The 23,067-nt window shown below is 41.2% G+C and overlaps 10 protein-coding genes and 1 further gene across 10 annotated transcripts; 3 read left to right on the top strand and 8 right to left on the bottom strand.

Annotated features, from left to right (window-relative positions):
* Positions 1-25: 25 nt before the first annotated feature.
* Positions 26-1,816, bottom strand: GIP1 (protein phosphatase regulator GIP1; the record flags this gene model as incomplete). Its single annotated transcript, XM_003646687.1, has 1 exon — positions 26-1,816. The coding sequence occupies one exon, from the start codon at positions 1,814-1,816 to the stop codon at positions 26-28; it is 1,791 nt and encodes a 596-aa protein (XP_003646735.1).
* Positions 1,817-3,348: 1,532 nt separating this feature from the next.
* On the top strand, positions 3,349-3,816 carry FMP23 (Fmp23p; the record flags this gene model as incomplete). Its single annotated transcript, XM_003646686.1, has 1 exon — positions 3,349-3,816. One exon carries the CDS (start codon positions 3,349-3,351, stop codon positions 3,814-3,816), a length of 468 nt encoding a protein of 155 aa, XP_003646734.1.
* Positions 3,817-4,343: 527 nt separating this feature from the next.
* Positions 4,344-5,166, top strand: RPS11B (40S ribosomal protein uS17; the record flags this gene model as incomplete). Its single annotated transcript, XM_003646685.1, has 2 exons — positions 4,344-4,388; positions 4,741-5,166. The coding sequence occupies 2 exons, from the start codon at positions 4,344-4,346 to the stop codon at positions 5,164-5,166; spliced, it is 471 nt and encodes a 156-aa protein (XP_003646733.1).
* Positions 5,167-5,437: 271 nt separating this feature from the next.
* Positions 5,438-7,300, bottom strand: REB1 (DNA-binding protein REB1; the record flags this gene model as incomplete). The annotated part of the gene is made up of 1 exon (XM_003646684.1): positions 5,438-7,300. One exon carries the CDS (start codon positions 7,298-7,300, stop codon positions 5,438-5,440), a length of 1,863 nt encoding a protein of 620 aa, XP_003646732.1.
* A 399-nt stretch (positions 7,301-7,699) lies between these two features.
* Positions 7,700-10,666, bottom strand: VPS54 (Vps54p; the record flags this gene model as incomplete). Its single annotated transcript, XM_003646683.1, has 1 exon — positions 7,700-10,666. One exon carries the CDS (start codon positions 10,664-10,666, stop codon positions 7,700-7,702), a length of 2,967 nt encoding a protein of 988 aa, XP_003646731.1.
* A 527-nt stretch (positions 10,667-11,193) lies between these two features.
* On the bottom strand, positions 11,194-11,985 carry PEX2 (ubiquitin-protein ligase peroxin 2; the record flags this gene model as incomplete). Its single annotated transcript, XM_003646682.1, has 1 exon — positions 11,194-11,985. The coding sequence occupies one exon, from the start codon at positions 11,983-11,985 to the stop codon at positions 11,194-11,196; it is 792 nt and encodes a 263-aa protein (XP_003646730.1).
* A 539-nt stretch (positions 11,986-12,524) lies between these two features.
* Positions 12,525-15,914, bottom strand: REG1 (protein phosphatase regulator REG1; the record flags this gene model as incomplete). Its single annotated transcript, XM_003646681.1, has 1 exon — positions 12,525-15,914. The coding sequence occupies one exon, from the start codon at positions 15,912-15,914 to the stop codon at positions 12,525-12,527; it is 3,390 nt and encodes a 1,129-aa protein (XP_003646729.1).
* A 1,128-nt stretch (positions 15,915-17,042) lies between these two features.
* On the bottom strand, positions 17,043-18,347 carry Ecym_5134 (the record flags this gene model as incomplete).
* A 267-nt stretch (positions 18,348-18,614) lies between these two features.
* Positions 18,615-18,950, top strand: MIX14 (Mix14p; the record flags this gene model as incomplete). The annotated part of the gene is made up of 1 exon (XM_003646680.1): positions 18,615-18,950. One exon carries the CDS (start codon positions 18,615-18,617, stop codon positions 18,948-18,950), a length of 336 nt encoding a protein of 111 aa, XP_003646728.1.
* A 140-nt stretch (positions 18,951-19,090) lies between these two features.
* On the bottom strand, positions 19,091-20,119 carry Ecym_5132 (regucalcin; the record flags this gene model as incomplete). Its single annotated transcript, XM_003646679.1, has 1 exon — positions 19,091-20,119. The coding sequence occupies one exon, from the start codon at positions 20,117-20,119 to the stop codon at positions 19,091-19,093; it is 1,029 nt and encodes a 342-aa protein (XP_003646727.1).
* Positions 20,120-20,641: 522 nt separating this feature from the next.
* Positions 20,642-22,954, bottom strand: LYS14 (Lys14p; the record flags this gene model as incomplete). The annotated part of the gene is made up of 1 exon (XM_003646678.1): positions 20,642-22,954. The coding sequence occupies one exon, from the start codon at positions 22,952-22,954 to the stop codon at positions 20,642-20,644; it is 2,313 nt and encodes a 770-aa protein (XP_003646726.1).
* Between the last annotated feature and the right edge of the window lie 113 nt (positions 22,955-23,067).

The raw sequence follows: 23,067 nt of genomic DNA, 5'->3' as shown, positions 1-23,067 counted from the left end.
ATAAAGTGCTCTAACTATACGTTGCCTAATTGGCTTCAACAATGGTGTCGTTGGAACAATCTGCACATGTACATGTGCCAACTTCATTCTTAACGTCCATTAACTCGCGTCCAATGTTATGTTCAGTAGCCATTTTGCTACGTGCAAATTCATTACTGGCTTTAACTGGCACATCTAAACGACCAATCTCTGGGAAGTATTCCTTAGAGTAATAATTGCTTAATTGTTTGTCACGAGCGAAACTTAAGACATATTCACCTTCACGCCTTTCATTTTCATACTTTTCAAAGAACTCTAAAAACTCATCAACGCTAACTTTATCGCATTTGACGGCCCTTTGGGATTCTAGGAATTCCTTGTCATTGCTCTTACTCTTTAGTATAGACTTGTGAAGAGATTCTTCCGACTCAGTAATATTATTGCTGTGCACAGCTTCGTCATCGCCATCATATCCGGAATCTGCTGCAGGAGCTGGAGGATGGCTATTTTCACCACAGTCTTCAATACTGCGCTTTTTGAGTCTAGAACTATCACACTTCTTGGAGGCATTGTATATTACTAAATATGAAAACCTATCGAATTTCACAGAATCGTTGTTTTCATTAGCAGAAATCTGCTTGCAGCATTCTTTATCATCAGTTCCTATTGTTTGGTGTTCTATTTCATATTCATCAGAAGTTGCTGATTCGTTGTCGGCTTCATTTCCTTGCTCATCGTAGAATGATTTGTCCATGAATCCAACCTCCTGGGATGTATACATTGAAGCTAAATATAGCAAGTCTCTCTCAGTAATCGTGCCGCTCTTTAGGTTTTCAACTATATGTGAGACATCCATGTTCTTTCCTGCATTCATTCTAAAGGTGGGGATCACTAAACGTTGTACTTCAAATCCACTATCTAGTGGGGAACTCAATCTGACAGTGTCCATAGGACTTGTCTCGCTAGTTTTTGGTGTTCTTACAAAGGACGCTAGTTTTTCAACTATTGATGAAGTCTTCGAACTACCTGAACCGTGACCTCCTTCCTGTATAGATTCCGATGAACCGTTAATCCCACATTCTTCACCGCTTAGTATCTGGCAGAATGAATTCTTCTCCAACGACTCAGATGCAGCTCCGCTGTCTAATGTAGAAATTCCCGATACTAATTCTGGGGGGGAACCTGATCCGCCAATTTCCGACCGTGGCACCTTGGAGTCTATGACTGGAGAATTGAAGCCGCTAGCTTGATTCCAAGGCTTATCGTCATCTAGGGCTGACAAACAATTACTAAATACATCCAATTTTTTCCTTAAATCATTTAGCTTCTGCTCTCCTATAATTTCAAATGGAACTAATTCCCTTAGCTCCTGATCTCTTGTAACTGGCGGGCTCTGTGTATTATTTCTAAACATTATTGTTTCAAACATTTCCTCAATTTTTGATTCATCTGATTTAAACCTGTAATAACAGCTTAGAGCATCTTTGAGCTCACCTATACTGGTTACTGTTCCTTGGTTGTTTGAAAAATTACCGTTTTGATTGTATTCCGTCATATGCAACTTCTGTTTCACAGATTGCTTCCATTTTCGTAAAAGTTTCTTAGCCTTCTGTCTCTTTTTATGAGATGCCTTTTGCAATTCTTTAGATGCAGCTTCTTCAGAACTGGAGCCATTTTCAGCAGAACTTTTGTTCTCATTAGACGTCAACGCCGCAGAGACTCGTTGAGCTTGCTCATCGGACATTAGTTCTACTGTAGACAGACCCAAATCGTTGAATAATACATCTGGTAACTGTTGAGTGTTAATGCTGAGATTGTTATTTAGTACAATACTCATCTTTCGGAAAGCAGTAAAACTCTAATTAGCAATTAAACTCCAAATAATCAGCTTGAATTCTATGATAGCAAACGGAATTTATTCTTGATATATAGCCTAATGTCAGTTTCTGAAAAGCTATAAAAAGGCTTTCCAATGCTAATATAGATGCGGTATCTTTTTTGCAAACATATATAGAATAAATAACCTCTAAAATACCAAGGGTTCAGGCATCTAAATTGAAGTTTAAATAACTGTTTTTGTGATGGTAGTATTGATGTACGAAATTTTGTGTCAGACGCAGACACTCAGATGTCGCACGGAGTCGCCCGCGTCAGCATCGACTAATTGGAAAAAGAACGGGATTCGAGCGAACGTTGCATGATAACGTAATCTGCCATGCAATCTCGAGAATAAAAAATTCCATAGATTTTCTGCTTTCCGCCAGTTCAGTAATCTGGATCTAAGCTTTGAGTTCATAAATCTCAGTGATATTTATGTTGGGGAACTAGAATTAGAATTAGACAACTTAAATATTAGTTAGCATGTGACTAGCCCTCAGACATTACACGAGCTTCTTGTTTGCGGATAACGTATGGTAGATGGATACAGACAGGGGACTGCGCTCCGGCTACCGCATCCATGGTGCTGCCAGAGTGCCGCCAGAGTGCCTTCGCTTTATACCATTCAAAACCAAGACAAAGGTCTCTCAGCCACGTGCAGCTGCAACATTGCTCTTACTGAGCAGAGTATACTCTGGACTTTTTTTTTGCTACAAGATCACTACTGAAGGGAGTTGGGTAAGCGGTCAGCAAGTTATTTAACAAGTTCAATTTTGGAATTTGTTGCTGGCGCAACGCTGGTCATTGCCCCTCTGCGCTTCAAGAACTGGACCAAAAAGTTCCTGCAACTTTAGTATGTGCTTTCCAAGTAGTGAAGTATATATACGATGCTTATACACCATACGAGTGTCCGCTCAGCCTAGCACACAGAGCGACTGTATAGGCAATTAATTGCCCCTCGCGGAATATACGTCGACCTATCCGATTTGCAATTTTTTTTAATAAACCCCAGAGCCCAAAGACAACAGTTTTGGGTGGGAATATATTCTAATATAATTTATTATATATAGAGTAATATTTATAGTTATATAATATAAATATATAATATATATATAATATATATATAAAGAAAATATAAATATGGCATATAGAAAATCTAATGTATATTTACAATTATTTTTGGGGGGGCTGCATAGACTTCCCCATAGCCAACAACTCTAAAACTCCCTCCTAACCCTCAGACAAGGATCTTGTACGTGGCAACATCGCCCCTTTTCGTTGTATTTGTTCAGCTATTCTTCAACATGCCTCATCTCTTCCTTGCACCTCCATTTAATTTATACCTTTAGGGATGTTCTCTTTATGCACCTCATCATACCATACGTCAGGAGAATACCAATGTAAATAAAATAACGAAATAAACTCTTGAAAAATCCTCTATTAACCATATCTAAACACTAGCACTGTCTTTAAAGCTCGACCCATCAAGCCATGCTTCCACTTACCTTCAGGAGGTCTTTATTCTTTACCGCTAGAATATCTTCTAAATCGCTGCTTGATAGACCCATCATGCCCCCTGCGTTTGGAGTCAAACAAAGCGAATACAAGCAACTCCCTGAAGACTCCAATTATATCGAGCGATTCTACACTGAACTTGATCAATTCCGTAACGAATTCCTAATACCCCATCATAAGAAATCATATTCCGATTTTAATGACTCCCCAAATGATCTGGTTTTCGAACTAGACAAATATATAGAGTTGCACGTGATTCCAAAATACTACGCAGGCACCACCATATCACTAGCTAATAAGCTTGTTGTCGACAGGTTTCTGGATTTCTCAAGAGGAGTTAAGACTACTTTACGTCTAAACGGCGGTCATACATTCATATTTGACATGCTACTGCAAAGTAAAAAGGTATTTGACGATTTGCAGAAGAAATGCCCGCCTAACTAATATGGGAACTACTTAATATTACACCTATTTAGTGATCATGCCACTATAAAAATTCTAAACTTCCGCAGTTTGATAAATGTATACAGAACTTGTTTTTTCTTTTTTAGGTATAAGTAACCTTTTCCAATCCGTGACTGCTTTATTTTACACCCGTACATATTGTAATTTTCAGGGACTTTTCTTTCTAACAATTTTCGACATTCATCCGTATTTGGCAGTTCTACCCGCATCCGATGCGCGTGTGTGCGGGCCGGGAGCATCCTTCTGGGCCAGCGAGCTAGCTGCGCTCAGAGCCTAGCTCGCCTGTCTAATCATTCTGTTGCGGCGCAGCTCGAGCTAGGCTCGGCTCCCTCCAGCTAGCTCGCTGGCTCCTTCTACACAGCGCTCTCTACCCAGTCCACCCATACCATCGTGATCCATACTGTTCACACAAATTTTCAACGTATGGAATCTTATTATTAGACAGGGTTTAACAGTAGCTTGCGTATCATTTGATAGTTCAAAGCTTTAGTAACTATAAGCACGAGATGTCCACTGAATTGACTGTTCAAGCTGAAAGAGCTTTCCAAAAGGTATGATATTAAGAGTGTGCTATTTAACGCTGTGTGCAATTTGATGGCTTATTATTACATCAACGATTTCTTCATTAAGCCGATGCTTTCGAGATTTGAAAAAGGTGGGTTATTATTAAGATATAAGAGGCTTCTACCGGAAGGCTCAGGGCTCTTATACGATAGATAGGTTAGCAGTGGTACTGCGGTTGTCTGAGTTTGGTTTGATACATGTGGATAATAGAGCGGTGGGACCAAGTGATTTTAATCATGAGAGATGTGAAAGAATATCGTGAGCATTGTCGTGGTAATTCAGCTTTGCATGCGGTGTTTATTTGTGTGAGTGCATTTTTACTAACAAGTATGTTTACAGCAACCACACATCTTCACCAACCCAAAGGCTAAGGCCAACAGAAGAACCAAGAGATGGTACAAGAACGTGGGTTTGGGCTTCAAAACCCCAAAGACTGCTATTGAAGGTTCTTACATTGACAAAAAGTGTCCATTCACTGGTTTGGTTTCCATCCGTGGTAAGATCTTAACTGGTACTGTTGTTTCCACCAAGATGCACCGTACCATCATCATCAGAAGAGACTACTTGCACTACGTTCCAAAGTACAACAGATACGAGAAGAGACACAAGAACGTTCCAGTTCATGTTTCTCCAGCTTTCCGTGTTAAGCTAGGTGACATTGTTACTGTCGGTCAATGTAGACCAATTTCCAAGACTGTTAGATTCAACGTTTTGAAGGTTGCCTCCGCTGCTGGTAAGGCCAACAAACAATTCACCAAATTCTAAGATGGGCGGTGGATGCTATCATCTAGTAAAACCCGTTATAATTGAATATTATATCTTTTTTGTATAATGTGTTTAAAGTGTTAAAATAACATCTAGTTACGTTCAACGCAAATTACGTAGCTACCCTGATATAAGGTTTATTTTACGAACAGCTGGATAAAAGCTGATTGGCCGTTATCGAAGACTTGATAAAAAAGATATCCATAATCATTATATTTGCTGACACTAATAGTACACAACCTTGAACTCTTAAGACAATAAATAAAAAATCTCAGTTTTTCGACAAAATAGTCGGTCCGTCGTTATAGTCCACCAACTCTCTGCAGATCTCGCTTATGGGTTTCTTTTTATACTGACGGACGCTAGTTCTCAACTTCTCGTAGCATAGCTTCAACTCGGTGCCTGTCCATCTCCTACCAGGCATCAATGCGGATAGTTCCTCCCAATCCACTTGCGAGTCTTCCGTAAAGCCCAGATCTTTCAACTTAACCAACAACCATGTTTTGTCTTCATCACTTATAGTTTTGATCTTATTCATAGCTTCCTTCTTCAGTAGCTTGTTCCACTTGTAGCGACATTGTATACGGGATCTTCTACCGCCCATACGCTCACTAACAATGGTCCAGTTGATCACATCTCTTGGGGAACTGGATTTGTTCGTCAATGATGTGTTACTCTTGCTATTCTTGTCACTCTCGCTACCAACATCTCCATTAGCTAGTTTAATGTTATGAGCTATAACATTTTCTGCCGACGAAATCCCTGGATCTGCTGTGTCGCGATTTTCATCAGCAGTTTCATAGCCATCATCCTTATCCCCATCAAGGTCCTCAATAACTTTTGGCGCAGACTCTAAAATCTCAGTGATTACAGTCTTCAACTTCTCTTCTTCCTCCGGAGACCACTTGTTAGAAGCTCTACTGGCACCACATTTTATGTAGTTTCTCCAACGATCCCTGCAGTCCTCAGGCATTCTTCCCAATACTTTGCCAATATTGGACCATTGCCCTTCTTTTTCCATGCACCAGCGGGCCAACTCTGCGTCCTCTTCCGGAGTCCACTTCCCACGTTGGTCAAAGATGTGGTACTTACGACGAACATGCTTGTATATCGAGGACCTGGTCCTGTAAGGTAAGACTCTACAAATGTTGGTCCAAAAGTCGTCTTTCCTCCTTTCGTTGCTCCAAATCCTCTCACATATTTGTCTTCTAGTCATACCCTTAATAACTTGGTAGTCTTGGACAAACTGTTCTAAGGCTTCCTCTTCTGTTTCGTCAAAGGATTTACCAGTAGACTGCGTCTGGGGATTAATAATATGGGCAGCCTTCTTGACAGCCTCTCTAATGAGATTACTAATATCACGGTCTGGGGAGTCTGGATCTAATATCTTTGGTAACACTTCGGCCTTTTTCAAGGCAATTTTCGGCTCATTATCCTCATATGCTGCAGGTAGGTTAAGGTCCACATCCTTATTCTTCTCCTTTTCATTCGCTTCATCCTCCGTGTTTAGATACTGCTGAATATCAGGGTGCTGCGATATATTATCAACATCCATAATAGCCTTGCGCACTAACTGATCATTATCAGTATTATCCAAAGAAGCAAGCTCCGGATCTACAGCTGCAAGCTGAGACTTGATTTTCTTGGATTTAGGCTTCTGTTTCTTAATCCTCCTCACAGACTCCTCATTAGAACCACGTCTCTTGCCACCCCTTTGACCCAACGCAGCTGCTACTGCGGCCGCCGCCACCGCAGCTGCCGCCGCATTAGCGTCCTTCCCACCACTTTCAGAACCACCTCTAGATCCCCCTGCCACATCAACCGACCCACTGTGCAACTCCTCATCCTCGTTGTGTTCCAAATACCAATCCATCTCCTTCACCTTCACCTTCCCATCATCACCAAGCCTATGAACCCCACCACGCATCTCCTCGTGATTAGCCCCACCCACTGCTGAAGATGCAGTGGTCGTACCTGCTGTAGATGTCCCCCGACTGGCACTTTGAACAGCAACTGTAGAGCTGTCTGATTCTGCCACACCTGTTATAGGACCAGAAACATACTTGAAAACCGCCTCTTCAACGAACTCGTGTTCATTATCGTGTGTACTATGATGCTCCTGTTGTTGAGACATGTCAGCGCTTAAACCTGTCTGCTTAATTCCTTCTTTAACGTAACGTGGATGATTTAACCTCGTCAGGGTAAGTGATTACCATAAACAAAGAACTGGTTTGAAAGCGTTGGAGTCACCCTCCTCCTGAAGTTTTGAAATTTTCCGTTGGGTCATCCGGGTAATGCTGGAGTGGTGATGGTCATTTTAGACGGTAGTCGGTCTCGTCCAAAATGCCACAAAGTCACATGACCAACAGCCGTCTCAAAATAGGCGTGTAGCCGCCCATATCATGTGGATTATGTAATTACATCTGCGTGCGCAGCGAGAGGATGGTGAAGATGATAGGACGATGGTGGTGATGATACAAAAAATCGTAGGCATATAGAACGGTTTATCTTGCAGTAAAAAGAGGTCGTATATTTACATTGGGGGAGGAGGAGCATGTGCTTGATAGAGCATATCAGAAGATTCCTGAAACTGCCGGAGCAGCTGGGTATAGTTATGTGTAGGTAGACACTGGAAATCCTTATGGCGGGCATCCATGCGTTGGTAGAAGCCTTGGATAACAGTGATAAATTCAGCAAGACAGTCTAGGGATTCGCCCATTATGCTGAGATTCTTGCCAGATTTGCCGGTGGTCTTCTTTTTGTCCACACTAGTGGTAGCGGATGAGATGGCGCGGGAGTTAAAAAGGCGGAAGAGATCGTAGATAATGTTTTCGAAGTTGGATAGGTAGTAAGGTGGCAAGTTGATGGAGAGTATGAGGGCGGACTTAATCATTTTAATTGCTAGGATCAGGGCATCGCTTGCAACAAAGGTTTTTTCTCCTAATACGACAGATTTTTTGTGACCGGTAGGTGAGGGGGAAGTTGAGGTGGGCCCTGAATGCGCTGGGGAGGTGCTACTGACAAGGGTAGAGAGGTTTGTGATAGAGGTCCAGTCGAGGGGGTCAATGTCGACACAGGACGCGATATCGTTAACGTCGCTTTGTATTCTACTCTCTACGATAAAAGGAATCCACTTTTCGTTATCGATTCTGTCCTGGAGTGTTCTAATATTCAGAGAACTGGCAGTCATAATGTAGTTCTTCACCTGCATGGATATAACATCACTGAGGTATTTTGTTAAAAAGTCGCCGGTTATGGATTCGCACTCTTGAATAAAGAGTGAACATATGCTGTAAAAGTGTAGGAAAAAGTCGAACCGTAGCTGGCTCGTAAGATCACGCCTGACCGCTATAATTTTACCCATTCGTAACTGGACTATCCGTATACCTTCATTTATAGCACGCCTGATATCCAATTGCATTATCATTTCATGTTGATTTTGTTCCGGAGTAATCTCATTTAGGGCCAGTTCCAATAGCAATTTTTGGTGCCTTGATAATCGCCTGAATGTGTTAATTTCTTCGACGAAAATATTGATTAACATGTCCTGGAAATCTTTGGGACTCTGCTCACGAATTAGACGTGAGAGTTTAGATCCAGTGTTACTGACAGAATTAGTATCACCATTGCTGTTGTTGCGCTTGCTTTTGTTGTTATTATTATTATTATTATTATTATTATTATTATTGTTGTTGTTGTTGTTGTTGTTGTTGTTGTTGTTGTTGTTGTTGTTGTTGTTGTTGTTGTCCTTGCCGGTATTTTGGGTATTTCTGCCACTGAACCCCTCAGAGCGTAGAGAATCACTGCTGGTATTGGGTTCATTAGTATTTCCTTCAACCAATATTGTTTCTTTCGGCAAATGCTTCTTAATGATATCCTTTAGCACTATTATTAGCTTTGTCTCATACAGCTTAAAGACACTAGTCAACTCTTCGCAGGCAACCAACTTCCTAATAAGGTCCTCTACACGTTCACGCAGCTTGGGTTCAATATGCAAATGCTTTTTTTCTCTGTCAGTATACGACTGTAATCGAGATAGTGTATCTGTCAGCGTTTGGCTTGCTGTGAATGACTGTAAATCTGCTACAAGTAAATCGCACAAAGCCAAGGAATAGCGCCCACCAATCTCTATGCGCATATTATACAAGTACTCATGTGTGTTTGCTAGCACAGGAACTGATTTTAGATCTAGTAATTCATAAGGCCACTTCTTTGTATAATTTCTAGTATCTTCGTCATCAGAGGTTTTTCCACGTATGAAATTCTCTACTGAATTGATGGATGACAAACATTCTTCATAGTCCCCATTATGGTACAATTTTTTGCACTTCTCAACTTTATTGATAACTTCATGAACTTGTATCAGGCCCTGTTGTAAACGCTCCACGTTTCTTCGTTTCAATATTTTCTTTAATATTGAAACCCTTTTCAGTATTCTATCCCTGTCAACCGTTTCTAGGGATTCCTGTAAAACCCGCAACTTCTCTAATGCAACCTGAGCCTTTTGTTTAATCGCGCCGACGTCTTCAAGTGTATTCAGGAATTTATGAGAGGACTTTGAAATATTGATAACCAACAAATTTTCAATAGTGTCTAAATAAAACGTTAGTCTATCTTTCAATTCTTCATTAGCACTATCTCGTCTTGTTTGTGATGCTGTAGTTAATGAATTTAGGTGCAAATCGATGTCCTGGATGACCTTTCTGAAGACCCTAGGGTTGTCTAATTGAAAATCCTCGCTAAAATATATAGATGGAATATCCTCCAATTCTTTAAACACCGAAAAGTCCTCGTTAGCAGTCCCTTCGTCTTCCTCTGATAATTCATACTTGTCATATCTCTCTAGGTTTTCTAACTGACGCAACCTATTCATACTTGAAAGTGTGTTCGTGGTTTGGAATGTACGGTACTCATCCTTTATGCCCACCGTGTAACTATTCAATATATCCTTCCAGTTATCCTCTATTTCACTTTTTGTAAGTGATACAGGAGGTATATCTTTCACTGTGGGCTGTTTCAACCATCCTTTACGTCTGGTATTCATCACAATTTCAAATATTGAATTGTTACCCAAGGGTGAAAAGTCCAAATTACCACTATGGGAGATCCCATCTAGGTCAAAAATAGCCGACCGATTATTGGTTCGTGTGTTACCTATCATCACTGAGGGATCCATACTTGGCCTGAACGAAAAATATTCAAGACTGGGACGAACTACGGATGCACTACCCCCAATGGCTGTAGTTGTACTGAATGGTGTCCGTCGAGAGCTTATCACACTTAAAAGATCATCATTCAACGAAGAAACATCAGGAGAATTAGACCTAAGACTAGTGTGTCTAGGACTTAAGTTCAATGCTTGGGAGACGTCGTTCGTTCTCTTTGGTTCCTCAGGTGAGTTAGAAGTTTCCGCATGCTGTTGGTTCGGGCTTTCAGTGGTTTCTAACGTTTGTAATCCAACTGAAGCGTCTTCAGCTGGCAGACCAGTCTTTGCAGCCATAGTTTGAACAATAGACTGATATTGTGGATCACTTACTAACCCGTTACCTTGTAAACTGCAATATCACTAATTTAATGCTGTGATAAACGTTTTTTAGAAAGTAATGTTGTCCTTTTTGTTAATGAAACGAGCACCCTACATAAGCGGAACTAAAAAGAAGCGGGTCAAAAGGTGATCACACGACCAAAAAGATGGTCATTAAATAAAGTAGAAGGATAGCTATGATTTAAACGAACCAATTTTGTGCTTGTACACCATTGGTTAAATCTGCTTGCTAGCGAACAGTATATGTGGTGTAAGTTAGCGTAACTCAAAGCAATGCTATTACATAAAGTAAAGGGCATCGAAGGGTTCATCGGTAAAAAGCGATTAGATGTCCTATGCACACAACTTATCGCTGAAGAAGACACACATATTTACCTGTTGATATGGCTGTGTTGTTCTAATTGCATAAGCGTTACGAATAACTTTGAAGTGGTGGGATTGGGCTACTAGGATGGGACCCTATAAATATTTAATAATTTATATTATAAACTCTCTGCTATCTTAGCGCTGCCAGTTAAAGGTTTATAAAGGGGTGTTGCTGTCATCGCAGCTTTCATGCCACAATTACTACAGAATTTGATATCCAAATTTACCAGCACACAAACATAGCAATATGCTGCATTACAGCAGGATGTTACATATGGATTTGAGGGGAGTTCCTTGCATCTAGCACATTGGTTTGGCTGGGTTGGTGTTTCATTTTTAATGAGTTTGCTTTTAGAGAAGTAGCTCAAATTGAGAAAGTTACCATTTAGTAGTTCAAGGATAGCATTCCACATCAATTGTCTATTTTGGAACTCTAATCCAGAGTATACTGTGGATGTATAAAAATTGGGGTCATCAAGCGCCCTGAAACATTTTATGTTCAACAACCTATGCATTGGTGAAAGAAACATGGGCTTGGATAGAAAGCTCAGGAAATTTACCAAATCGTAACAATGATACCATTTGGCAAACACTTTATACCATTTCATTGATGTATCCTCGCTAAGCAAATATGCTGACAATTTCTTATGCAGATATCGTATAAGTATAGTGACTAGGAATAGTGTAGATTTTCTTGTACGGTACGTTACGCCACTTAACTGTGAACCATAAGTGCTTACACCGGAAGCACTAGCGTGTGTTGAAACATGGTAGACTAGTGTGTGAAGTAGTAACTGCCATTCATCAACATATTTGATTGGTTTAAACTCTGATTGGAATTCCGCCCATATACTCTGATGTAACTCTGAATCTAAAGCCAGTGAATCCAGCTGTGCAACACGGGACATTCTAATGGCCCTTGCTTGGCCTGCTTCTGTTGATCTATATTGGTTTTATATGTGCAGTAGTCAAGCTTCATTAACTCCGCAACTCAAATCGAGCCTTAGCACTTAATGAAAATGATTCAGCGTTGAAGCTAAAACAACGTCACGTGCTACATATAATAATTGATCAAAAGAAGAAGAAACAGGTCCTATGAATTAGTGAATTCTATATATATGGGTGTACAGTTGCTTACTTGCCTAGTATCTATTACAGTTATTGATGTCCTTGAACAATCTTATTCGTTTTAAAGTTGACTTTTGAATACAAAAATTGATAACATAAAGCGTCTCCCCAGGTTCGTGCAGAAACGAGTATGATAATAACAATAACAATAACAATAATAAGAATACTGATACGACAGCATTAGTAAACCATAGATTTGTTTGCCACCAAAATTAATTATTTCAAATAATAAAATATAAGCTTCGAGGCTTAACTTTGCATCTAAGGCGATCAGAAAAATAAATATAGTAGTACTACGCTATAGAACAATTCGTCAACTCTACCGTTTCCATGAATTTAAATACTTGCTTGCCATCTCCATCATCTTACCGCTCCCTGGTTGTTGTTGTTGTAGTAGTTGTAGTTGTAGTTGTTGTAGTTGTTGTTGTTGTTGTTGTTGTTGTTGTTGTTGTTGTTGTTGTTGTTGTTGTTGTTGTTGTTGTTGTTGTTGTTGTTGTTGTTGTTGTTGTTGTTGTTGTTGTTGTTGTTGTTGTTGTTGTTGATGCTGTTGCTGCTGCTGCTGCTGTTGTTGTTGACATTCCTTGTCTGCATTTTCTGGTACTGGAGACTGAATGTGGTAATTTTCGAACGTCTTATCAATATCTTCCAAATCGAAGGTTTTCGAGTGATCTGTATTATCATCTTCATTGGTATTGGCACAATTGTTGCAACTACTACTATTGGAGTTAATCAATTTTTCTTTACTGATTACAGATTGCATAGAACCGTTCCTTGGTGAGATATAGCCCGGAATAGCCACATCACTCAATGAAGCATGTGAATTACCAGATCCGAAGTTACCAAAATTGGGTGGCGGGATGCTCTTCGGCGATGTAGAGGCTGAAGAATTTCTCGTATGTATACTGAATGGAGACCTTGTGTTAGATTCATTACTCAACGGATGAGATATTTGAGACAACTGAACTGCAGAGTCAGATTCAGATTCAGATTCAGAATCAAAGATGAAGCTTCTAGAAGAGTTGCGTTTCAACAGGGGCGGTTTCTCAGAAACGGATTGCTGCTCCTGTTGGAGTTTCTGCGGTAGAGTCCCATTTTTTGAGGATAACTGTTTACCAGTGATAAAGTCATGTGTCTGCGACACAGACAACTTACTATATTGCAAATCGCGTAAAGAGCCAGTCTGAGACTTGCCTAACGAGTGCGTTCTTTTTAAAGCCAATAACTCGCTTTCCTCTCCACTCTTCTGATTGTAAACATTACTATCAATAGCGGACCCGTTGGAGTCTTCAGAGCTGGATCCACTACTATATTCGCTGCTATTGCAAGCGTGTTCATCGTTGTCCGCTACGTCCGCAGATTCACGAGAAAAGCTACCGCTAATAGGGGCTAGTACGTTTAAGGCCTCATGTTGGGTTAGGTCGGAAATCATTTGATCTGGTTGCTGCTCTGCACTATCGTCGTCAAATCTAAAGCCCGAGACAGGATCTTCGACAGGAGTACGTAGCGCTTCAGGAACGTCGATAATATCGCAGTTATTGAAGGCAAGGAAACTAGAAGAATCAGCAGTGTAAACAGAGTTGTAATCATAAACGTAATCATAGCCTCTGTAAGTATTGACATTGTGCGAGACTGCATTCCCGCTATAGTAATCACTATCATCATAGTATCCATCATCTGAACCATAGTTCAAGGTGGTAGCGGGAAGCATTTTTATGATCAAATGTATTGGACACCTACCACCATGGCCACTTGTCGAAGAGGTGTACGAAGAAGCATCTGTTTGAACATGAGGCACGTTCTCTGCTTTACGACCGGTTGCACTAATGAAAAGACCACCCTCTTCCTCTTCCTCTTCCTCCTCATCGTCTGCGTGATCACTACCAAAAGACGGTCCGTATCTATTAATAGGATCGCGGTAGTGGCTTGAATATAAGTTACCGCCACCATATTCATTGTCCTCATCGTCATAACCATCTTCGTAATAGTCATTATCATAATCGTCGTCATCATCATTATCGCCATCAGTGTGGTGGTTGATAGCCATGCATTGTTCCACACGGTCGTTGAAATGAATGTGCCTGTCTCTTAATTTCCTTCTTACTGAATTTCTCGAGCTTAATATTGATGCTAATGCCAGCGCAGGCGTTTTTGCCAGGTTGAGCGTATCTTTCGGATAGGATGCTAGATATTGCTGCTGGTGGACATCACCAGCAATTTTTGAGCTCTCTGGAGATAAAGTAACAGTAATAATTTGCTCCGGAGAGGGAGATGATATCGGAGTCGGGGTCCTTTTGGAGTCCTTATAAGCCATGCTAGTAGTATCATTGAAGATGTTTTTATTATGATTATTCTCACTGCCACCGTGGCTGCTGCTGTTGCTAATATTGTTAGCGGAACCAATTAGGGCGCTAACGCTGTTAAAATTACTGACAATGACGATGCCGTTATTATTAATATTAGTAGTAGTAATAGTATTGGTAGTATTCGCAGCAGGGGCTGCAGGAGTATTAATGGTGGTGTTGATGGTGGTGGCAGCGGTGCTGCTTGTCGTCATGGGCACAGTGGGAGTATTGGTGGTGCTAACATAATACTGAGAATTGACCCTGGCAGCCAAAGCATCATAATCGTCATATTGGTACTTGTGGCCATACCCATCCATGATAGAATTAGCATCAGCTATTTGTTTCCGATGTTGTCTAGCTACTGTTAGTCTCCACAAAGAGTTTTCCTCAATAATCTCAGACACAGTTCTTTTCTTTAGAATAGGCTTGGGACCCGAACGCTGGCGGACAGAGCTGCTATCTGCCCTCTTGGTAACGCGTTTGGATGACTCGTCACCGGAACCATAACCAAGTTCCTCCTGGTCCAGTGCCGCGTTATTATTAGTGCCAACGTGTTTACTATTATTACTATTATTATTCGTGGAATGGCCAGCATCACGAACGATAGGACCGTAGAGCCAGGTAACATCCGAATCCTTGGACCAATTTACCAACTCGGGACTCACCGTTTGCAAATCGTTCCTCGCTTTAGCCCATGTCCGCCACGAAGCATTTTCCAACCGTGCCGCATTAACCAAATCCTGGTCCCCCCTCTGCTTCTTTTTTAGAATTATATACTTCCACGACTTAGAAATATCTGACTCCTCCCACTTGTGCGACAAATAATCCACATGTCTATTAGGTTCATGATGCACATCAATATCGTCCAACGGTAACATATAGCTGTCTGTGTCCGGCTCCGGGGGCGACTTACTATCCTCTAAATGATTCACCGCAAGAACTGCCAACTGCGGAGAAGACATCCGCTGGGCGCCCCCATATACAGACTCATCCCCTGACTCATCGTCGCTACCATAGAACTCCGCCGACTCCTCGTCGCCGGCGTCACCACCATCACTAGCCATCGGCCTGCCGCCCCCACCACCATAAGTAGACTTCCCCAGAAGCCTCCGCGTCGGATCAATATACTCATCAAGTAACCCCATCGACCTCGTTCTCTTTAAATTAAACGTAGACTTCTCAAACTCATTATCATCTTCCGCCTCCACCGCCATTGACACCGAAGGCCCTAAATCCTCCATATCCGGATCCACATCCTTCTCCTTCACCTCCCCTCCATATCTTGTTCCTCCTACTACACTCCGGCCAAACCCCGTCTTGGACGTATTGCAATTCTGACTAAAATAATTCGCCAAATTATCGGACATTCTAACCGTCCCTCCCTGCGATGGACTAAATTCTCACCACACAGTATAAACCAATCCTATACACCTTCTCTCGGTATATGCTCTCCCTTTCTGAAAAGAAAGCCCCTCGTTTTTCTCGCTGAATTCTTTTTTTCTCTATCTTCTCTTGAAAGCCAATTTTTCAACCAAAACCTTCCAAGTTCAAGCAAGCACACAATGAGAAATTTGCAAAATTCAAATTTCAAAAAAAAAAAATCCCTGTTCCACACAAATTTCAACTTAACTAGTCTTTATTATTATTTTCAACAAACAAAGAAAAATAAAAAACAACGCCCAACCAAATCTTAATTAAAAAAATCCAAACAAATAGAATTCCTCTCAAGTTAGAACTCCTGAAAACACCCAGATATAGCCCTGTTCCTCTTCTTCTCCTTACTTTTTTCTTTATTTTTTCTTTGTGTTTTTATTTTTTGTGTGTATTCTTTGTCTAACTTGATGAAACTTTACCCTACACCAAAAAATACCAGCGCGTATAAATTGAAAGAGAAAGCCGTCTTCTCTGAAACCAACCAAACCCACTTTTTTAAAAAGCGGCTTTTTGTTCGTAATTTGTTTGTTCTTATGGATGGAACAAATATACCACTATTATTATTACGGTATAATAATAATACTAACAATACAGGATATTCACGAAAAAATACAGTAAAACTTGAAGACACAGCAACAACCGAGCAAGAATATCCTGAATATACTATAGCAGGTAATGTCAATATTAATAAATGCGCGTACACACACAGATACACACACACGCCAGCAGCTCTTGTTTCCTGTGTTCCGACTTTTCCTTGGTACAAACTATTGGGAAATCTTATATTTTTTTATTACCTTGACCTTTTTTTAAAAAAAAAACACCTTTTGGAAACTAACTACCTTCTCTTCCCTCTCTTCTTCTTCTTCTCTACTTCTCTCTTCCCTTTGTATTGTAGAGATTAAGAGAGGGTTCAGAGTTCAGAGTTGAAGAAGTCAAAACAGCACTGAGGGTTTTTTTATTTTTTAAATTCGCCTTTTCAGCTCGTAACTAGTGACTGCAAATCACGTGGCGGGAAGCAGGGGAGGGAGTCCGGAGAGCGCGCGCGTAGGCGCTAGACTCTACACTGGACAGATCTCGTAGTCAAGCACAAGGCCACGGTGCATCGCAGAGGTTCCAAGCAGCAGACGGGGGCCCACACCGTTGGCCAGGTTGCATTGCAGCGCCATGCCACTGAAGACCGGCGTCTGTGGAGCGGCGGCGGCGCCTACTGCCGCCGCCGAGTCCGAGTAGCGGATTTTGCTTACGAGCTCGCCCTTTTCACAGCTATAAACCAAGATTTCCCCCTGATCCGAATTAAGATAGCAGTGGGTCCCGTTCCACAGCAGTCTTCTAGAAGTGCGCTTGGCAAACCCGGTTTTTCAAGGCGTCGGAAACGGGACTCAAATCTCCACAACAGACGACAGTCGCCGTTCGCCCCAGGACCACAGCTTGCAACGGCCATCTTTGCCAGTAGACATGATGCGGGTGGTTTCTGGGGCGGACGGGTCCGGTAGGAGATCGTTCACGAAGCTTGGATGGGCTTCGGGTATCGCTTTCACGCATCGATTTCCCATTCGTAGATCCCATATCGCCAGAGAACCAGTGTCGTCGCCGGTGACAGCGTAGCGAGTATCGATGATGCTGGCGCTAGCGCCAGCGTCAGCACTGGCAAACTTGGCACAGAGGATTTCTGAATTGCGACAGGCAGACCGAGTCCCAAGAGCCATGCCTTCGCCACGCATTGTGCGCAGATCTAGTACCCGAGGATGGCGGTCAGCTAGAGAGCAGAGTATTAAGTTATCCTTCGTATCTAGTTGGTTGATGGAATAGGGCAACGGGGTGGAATGTGCAGGCTGGAATTTGGATGTGTCCCAGAGTTCCAAGCTGCCTTGGGATCTGCCAATGAGAAACATTCCATTGTCGCGAGTGTAGAATGTGCAATCGGAGACGGAATGTAGTAGGGCGGGGGTTTGGTTTCTATTTTCTCGGGCCTGCGCAGACGACTGTCTGTATGTAACGATATTTTTCACTTTTCGGAATGAATACCTCTCGGCAGCAGCAGCAACATATGAGGCTTGTGAATCTTGTCTGGTCCCTCAATCACGCCCTTTGCTGCCTTGAGTCGTTGTCAAAGGCGGGTCTTCACGTGCGGGACCATCGCGAGCTGCAAATTGCCATAGGGCCACTCCCCCGTCGTTGCCTGCAGAGATATAGAATTGGCCTGTGTGTTGGTCAATGGCCAGGGACGCAACCCCAACACAGTAGTTGTCGCTGCTTAGTTTAGAATGCTGGTACACGGTAGGGCCATTGAACTGGAGGGGCCTGTTCCAGCTCATCGGGTCTCCTCCGGCCTCAAGAGCGTAGTTCAACCAGCTGTGGTTCATTTATCGGGAGCTGATCTTTGCCAGTATAGTTTCTCTTTGTAAGAATAAAACAGACTATGAATGAGTAAAGGAAAGGATCTTTCGGCATCCCTCTGCCTCCTACTGAGTTTAGTTTATCTAACTGGGTTTAGTTTGGCCATTCAAAAAGTATTTATGGAAGAAAAACGGTTCTCCCCCATCCTTCTCGAGAAAAAAAATCGTTCCTTCAACAAACGAGAGAGCACTAATCTCCACAGATCAGCTTCTAACAAGTAAGCGACCAGCACAATGTCCCTTCTTGATCAGTTTGTTATGGAGGATGTTGCAAAACACTGCCCCAAGGAGTTTATGCTGTATCATAAGTGTATTTCAACAAACCACGAGGATCCTTCCCAATGCGGCTTTCGAGAACGAGACCTTACGAAATGCATTCGCAGTAGGGTGCCCAGTGTTAAAGACATTATGAAAGAATGCGGTGACAAGATGAAGAATTACGAGCAATGTGTTCGTGACAATATGGAATCGCGAACTATTAATGAGAATTGTTTGGATTTATTAAAGGAAATGCGTTTATGTGCTGAGGGACAAGTCCGTGGTAAAACCATGCCGATCAATCAACTGTGAAAAAAGTATTACAAAGAACTAAAAAACCGTCGTTGTTTGCTGTTTTAAATATTATAGACGTTTTTCTTCCTCTCACACATCTTGTACATATTATTCATTTATGATGTTCAATTGGTGAAATGGCATACTGTGTTGGCAGTTTACCAGCTGGGAGTACGCTTGGAACTAGCGACCTGTTTTCTTTGTAACGCAGGGATAGATATCCTATATAAAGATCCACCTAATTCATCTGATGGAGAGCCAGATTTCATGTCTCCCGCGGGGGCCGTGGAAACGAAAACATCACCTTTTGGACCTAGACAGCAACTTGAGACCCGTGGAGTAGGCACAGAATACTCTGCTACCAAGTCGCCTTGGGGATCTACAGCTTGTATCAGACCTGTCGACCATACAGCGGTATATAGTGTTCCATCGGCTGGGTCCACAAAGCTACCGTCGGGCTCCGGGGACTCAAATTTCTGGTTATTGGCCTTAGAATTATAAAAGATACTCTTTGTTAATGCTGGCTCACCGTTTTCAAAAGGTAGTTGCCAAATAACGAACTTCAACGAATCAGTCAGATAAATCTTGCGATTATCGGGACTCCAATTGATCGCATTCGGAATATAAACGTTATCTAACACGACTTTACAGCTTCTTTCCACTAGGTTGATTCTCAAAAAACAGCCCTCAGGCGGCTGACTTGGGTCTAACCCAACAGAAAAATCGTTCATAACACCTATGTATATTTCACGGCCATCGGGTGAAACATTTCCATCATTGGATCTCATTCGTTCCCACCGTTTGTTCACTTTGCTGTCCCGATATAGAAACAAATACTTCCATGTACCCGTTCCAATGTTTAGCTTGCCAATGCCGTACCTTGCACCAAAGAGGACGGTTGTTACACGATGTCCCGGCTTGCATTCAACAGGGAATACACACCCAACTCTCTCAATGGCTTCTGCTTTGTCATACGGATACTGCTCACATATATCATAAGTGTAAGGGGAAATAATATATTTGCAATAGTCTTCTTCCGGCTCACGTTCTGCAGTTACTCGATGTATCTCACCCCGGATAATATCACTCCAAAATAATTCTTGTGAATTGGCAACGTAAGTGATACCCTCTGTTAATCTAGGATCGGTAGCCTTAAAATAACGGCTAATGGTAACAGACTCCGCCATTTTCCTGCATTCTAGTTTTTGACCTGGTATTTCAATTCAGAAAAGATATGTACTCAAGCCTACCTAGTCCATAAATAAATAAATATATATACATATATATTACAATCATTTCATAGTATTTTATAAAAGATATTCATAAATTAATATAGTTGAAAATATTTTGTAAATCTAAACCAACGGTAGTAACCAAGGAAAAGGCTTTCCTGGAAAAAAAGAAATATAGGACTTCTGAAATAAAAGTCCGTTTTATCTATGGATGCCAACCTTTAGCACCTACATAACGGGTATATTTACTTTCAAAGACCCTTCTTTCTATTATGAAGGTGCCGCTGAAAATCTTTTTGGTCAATGATAACTGAGTGTTATTGAACCAAAGTAATATAGTACACTCCCTTCGGTGGTAATTGAGTGGATTTGTAACATTCGCCAACGCTAATTGAGAAACTCAGCGGTGACATCTTTCCATATTGTTCAGTTTAAATGTCAGTGCGACTTGAGAGTTGTGAGACTTTTAAAACCTTACTACCATGTTAAAACATCCTGGTCATCCAAGATATGCCTTTTCTCACTGTGTTCACTTCTTCCGTACCAAACCTTTTCCATTCTAGTTAGATTGTATTCAGTTAATTTTTGGAATTGGCCACCATTCAACGTATAGTACTTCCTAACAAGTTCTCTGGTTTCTTCATCTATGGCATTTAGACCGGCTATAAAGACAGCAAAGTTGCAGTAACATGTTCGCAGGTTTTTCGGAGGTTTGTCACTGTCCAAAAACTTAAAAAAACTCATGATCCTTCTTACAACCTGCTGAATTGCAATTGATTCCTTAGGTATACCCAGCAGCTTCAGCAGGACTACTAATAGGAAGGAAAGCACTTGGGTCTGATGTGAAATGTCATACCAACTTATTGCTATAGATTTCCCATTTTTTAGCAACACAAGATCAATGGCATTGTCTAAAATATGACTGATATTTGGATGAGACTGGTTTTCTATAGGGATGATACCTGAATTGTCAATAAACTTGTATTCTAGCTGCTTGTCGATCTCAACTAATATTTTCTGGATCTTGAAGTAAGAAAGTCCTTGCCTCGTTTTAGTAGAGCTAGAACTTGACCAAAGTAGGTGATCTAGCTGCTTTGAAGAATTAACATTCGCTTCAATTGGCTGATGTCCTACCGAAGACTTAATGCAATTCAAAAGCTTAAAAACTTCTTTAATAACAACATCAAAGTCCTCTTTATGTCCCCTGAGAAGGTTAAACTCATTTAGAGGTGTCATGATATTTAAAAATTTCAGAGATTCAACATATTCGCCATCACTAGGATCAAATATCACATCTAAGTCAACATCTTCAACCAAAGATCCCCCTAAAGCTGTACTGATCCCTGCAAAAGTCTCAATAACTTTGAACCAGCATTTAGCCACATTTAAAACCTTGGAAGAATTTCTCAAATTAGTTTTCTTAAAAAGCTCCGTAACACCTTTTAGATGTGACCGCCATTGAGAATTCAAGGTATGTATACAATCCCAAGATAAAAGAATAACGGTCAAAATAATAGGTTCAATCTTTTTAATTATATTATTTTCATTTTGAAATTGTTCATTCAACAGATCAAGGCACCTCGATAGGTATCCGCAATAAGCTTTTTCATCCTCAACTTGAAGAGACTTTGTATATGTAATAGAAGCACCACTGGCCAGAATAGCAGACAATAGATATGGTTCGCTTTTTGCGAAGTACAAGAGGATATCACGTAACGGATTAGATTGATCCTGAAAAAAAGGAGCTATTGAATCCAGGCAATCATAATAAAAGGCTTTAACATACCTTTCATGGACTTCACCAAGAGAGAAAGATTCTAAAGATATGTCAAAGATGATAAAGTTATCCGCAAGGAACGATATAGGCACCGTATCATAAGATGGTTCCAATGGAGTCATTTCTGGGAATACAAGATTCTCTAAGTCGACATCAACAAGTTTGTCAACCTGAACAGCTGAGTCATTAAGTTTCATATTAACAATATCGTTCAAATTCTGAATTAGCAAACTTGCATCGTGCACATTTATGCAATCATTGAGTAGCAGGTTTGGTACTGTATCTATAGATGGCTTTCCACTACTTTTTGGTGGGAAACTTACGGCACTACTACTGTCTCTTTTAGAGGTTAAATCATCTTCTAAATCCTGTGGACGAGGAGGTATATTTTCAAGCGGTGGTATAACAGTTTCATTAGCAGACACCATACCACTAGCCATCGGCTTTTTCCTCTTCTTGTTCTTTGGATTAATAATATAAACACAACTTCGATTCAATCTTGAACACTGCCAACAAACAGGTTTCCCTTCATCACATTTCATCCTTCTCCTTTTGCATTCAGTGCAGCCATTTCTGGAGTATTTTCTCTTACCACTTTTAACGGACGCATCTGCCCTTGACCTGCTCGAATTAATTAACGTGTTGCTTTTATGTTGGTCTGAGATTGTTTTGTTCACTGGAGTTATATTGTCTAAGCGCGGTTCCACACTCTGTTGCGGTAAATTCATCAGTTGTAAGATCCTCTGCTCCTTAGTACTTGAACTGTGATTAACTGAAGAAGGCATAGATAGTACTCCGGCCATACTACCATTAGAAGGTGCATTTCCATGTACAGCTTTTGTTTGCGAAATGAGATGGACCAGTTTCATATTCTCTGGTCCCGAACCATTAACAGGAAGAATTGGCAACACAGGTGGTGGGGCATCCGCTTCCGAACAAGCCATATCACTAAAATCTGCAGTCCTCTTGCCCCCAACTATGTCAAGCTCTGAGTACTCATCAGACCGTACCATAGGAATGCTAGAAACTTTCGTACGTTGAATAATAGGCTCTAAACCTTTTTAAAGTTTTTTCAGAACCGCTTTCCAATAAAGATAATGAACACTCACTCCGAGTAGCGTTGTCA

Source organism: Eremothecium cymbalariae, chromosome 5 (assembly GCF_000235365.1).
Source record: "Eremothecium cymbalariae DBVPG#7215 chromosome 5, complete sequence".
Classification (NCBI taxonomy): domain Eukaryota; kingdom Fungi; phylum Ascomycota; class Saccharomycetes; order Saccharomycetales; family Saccharomycetaceae; genus Eremothecium; species Eremothecium cymbalariae.
This window is presented reverse-complemented; position numbering and strand designations above follow the sequence as displayed.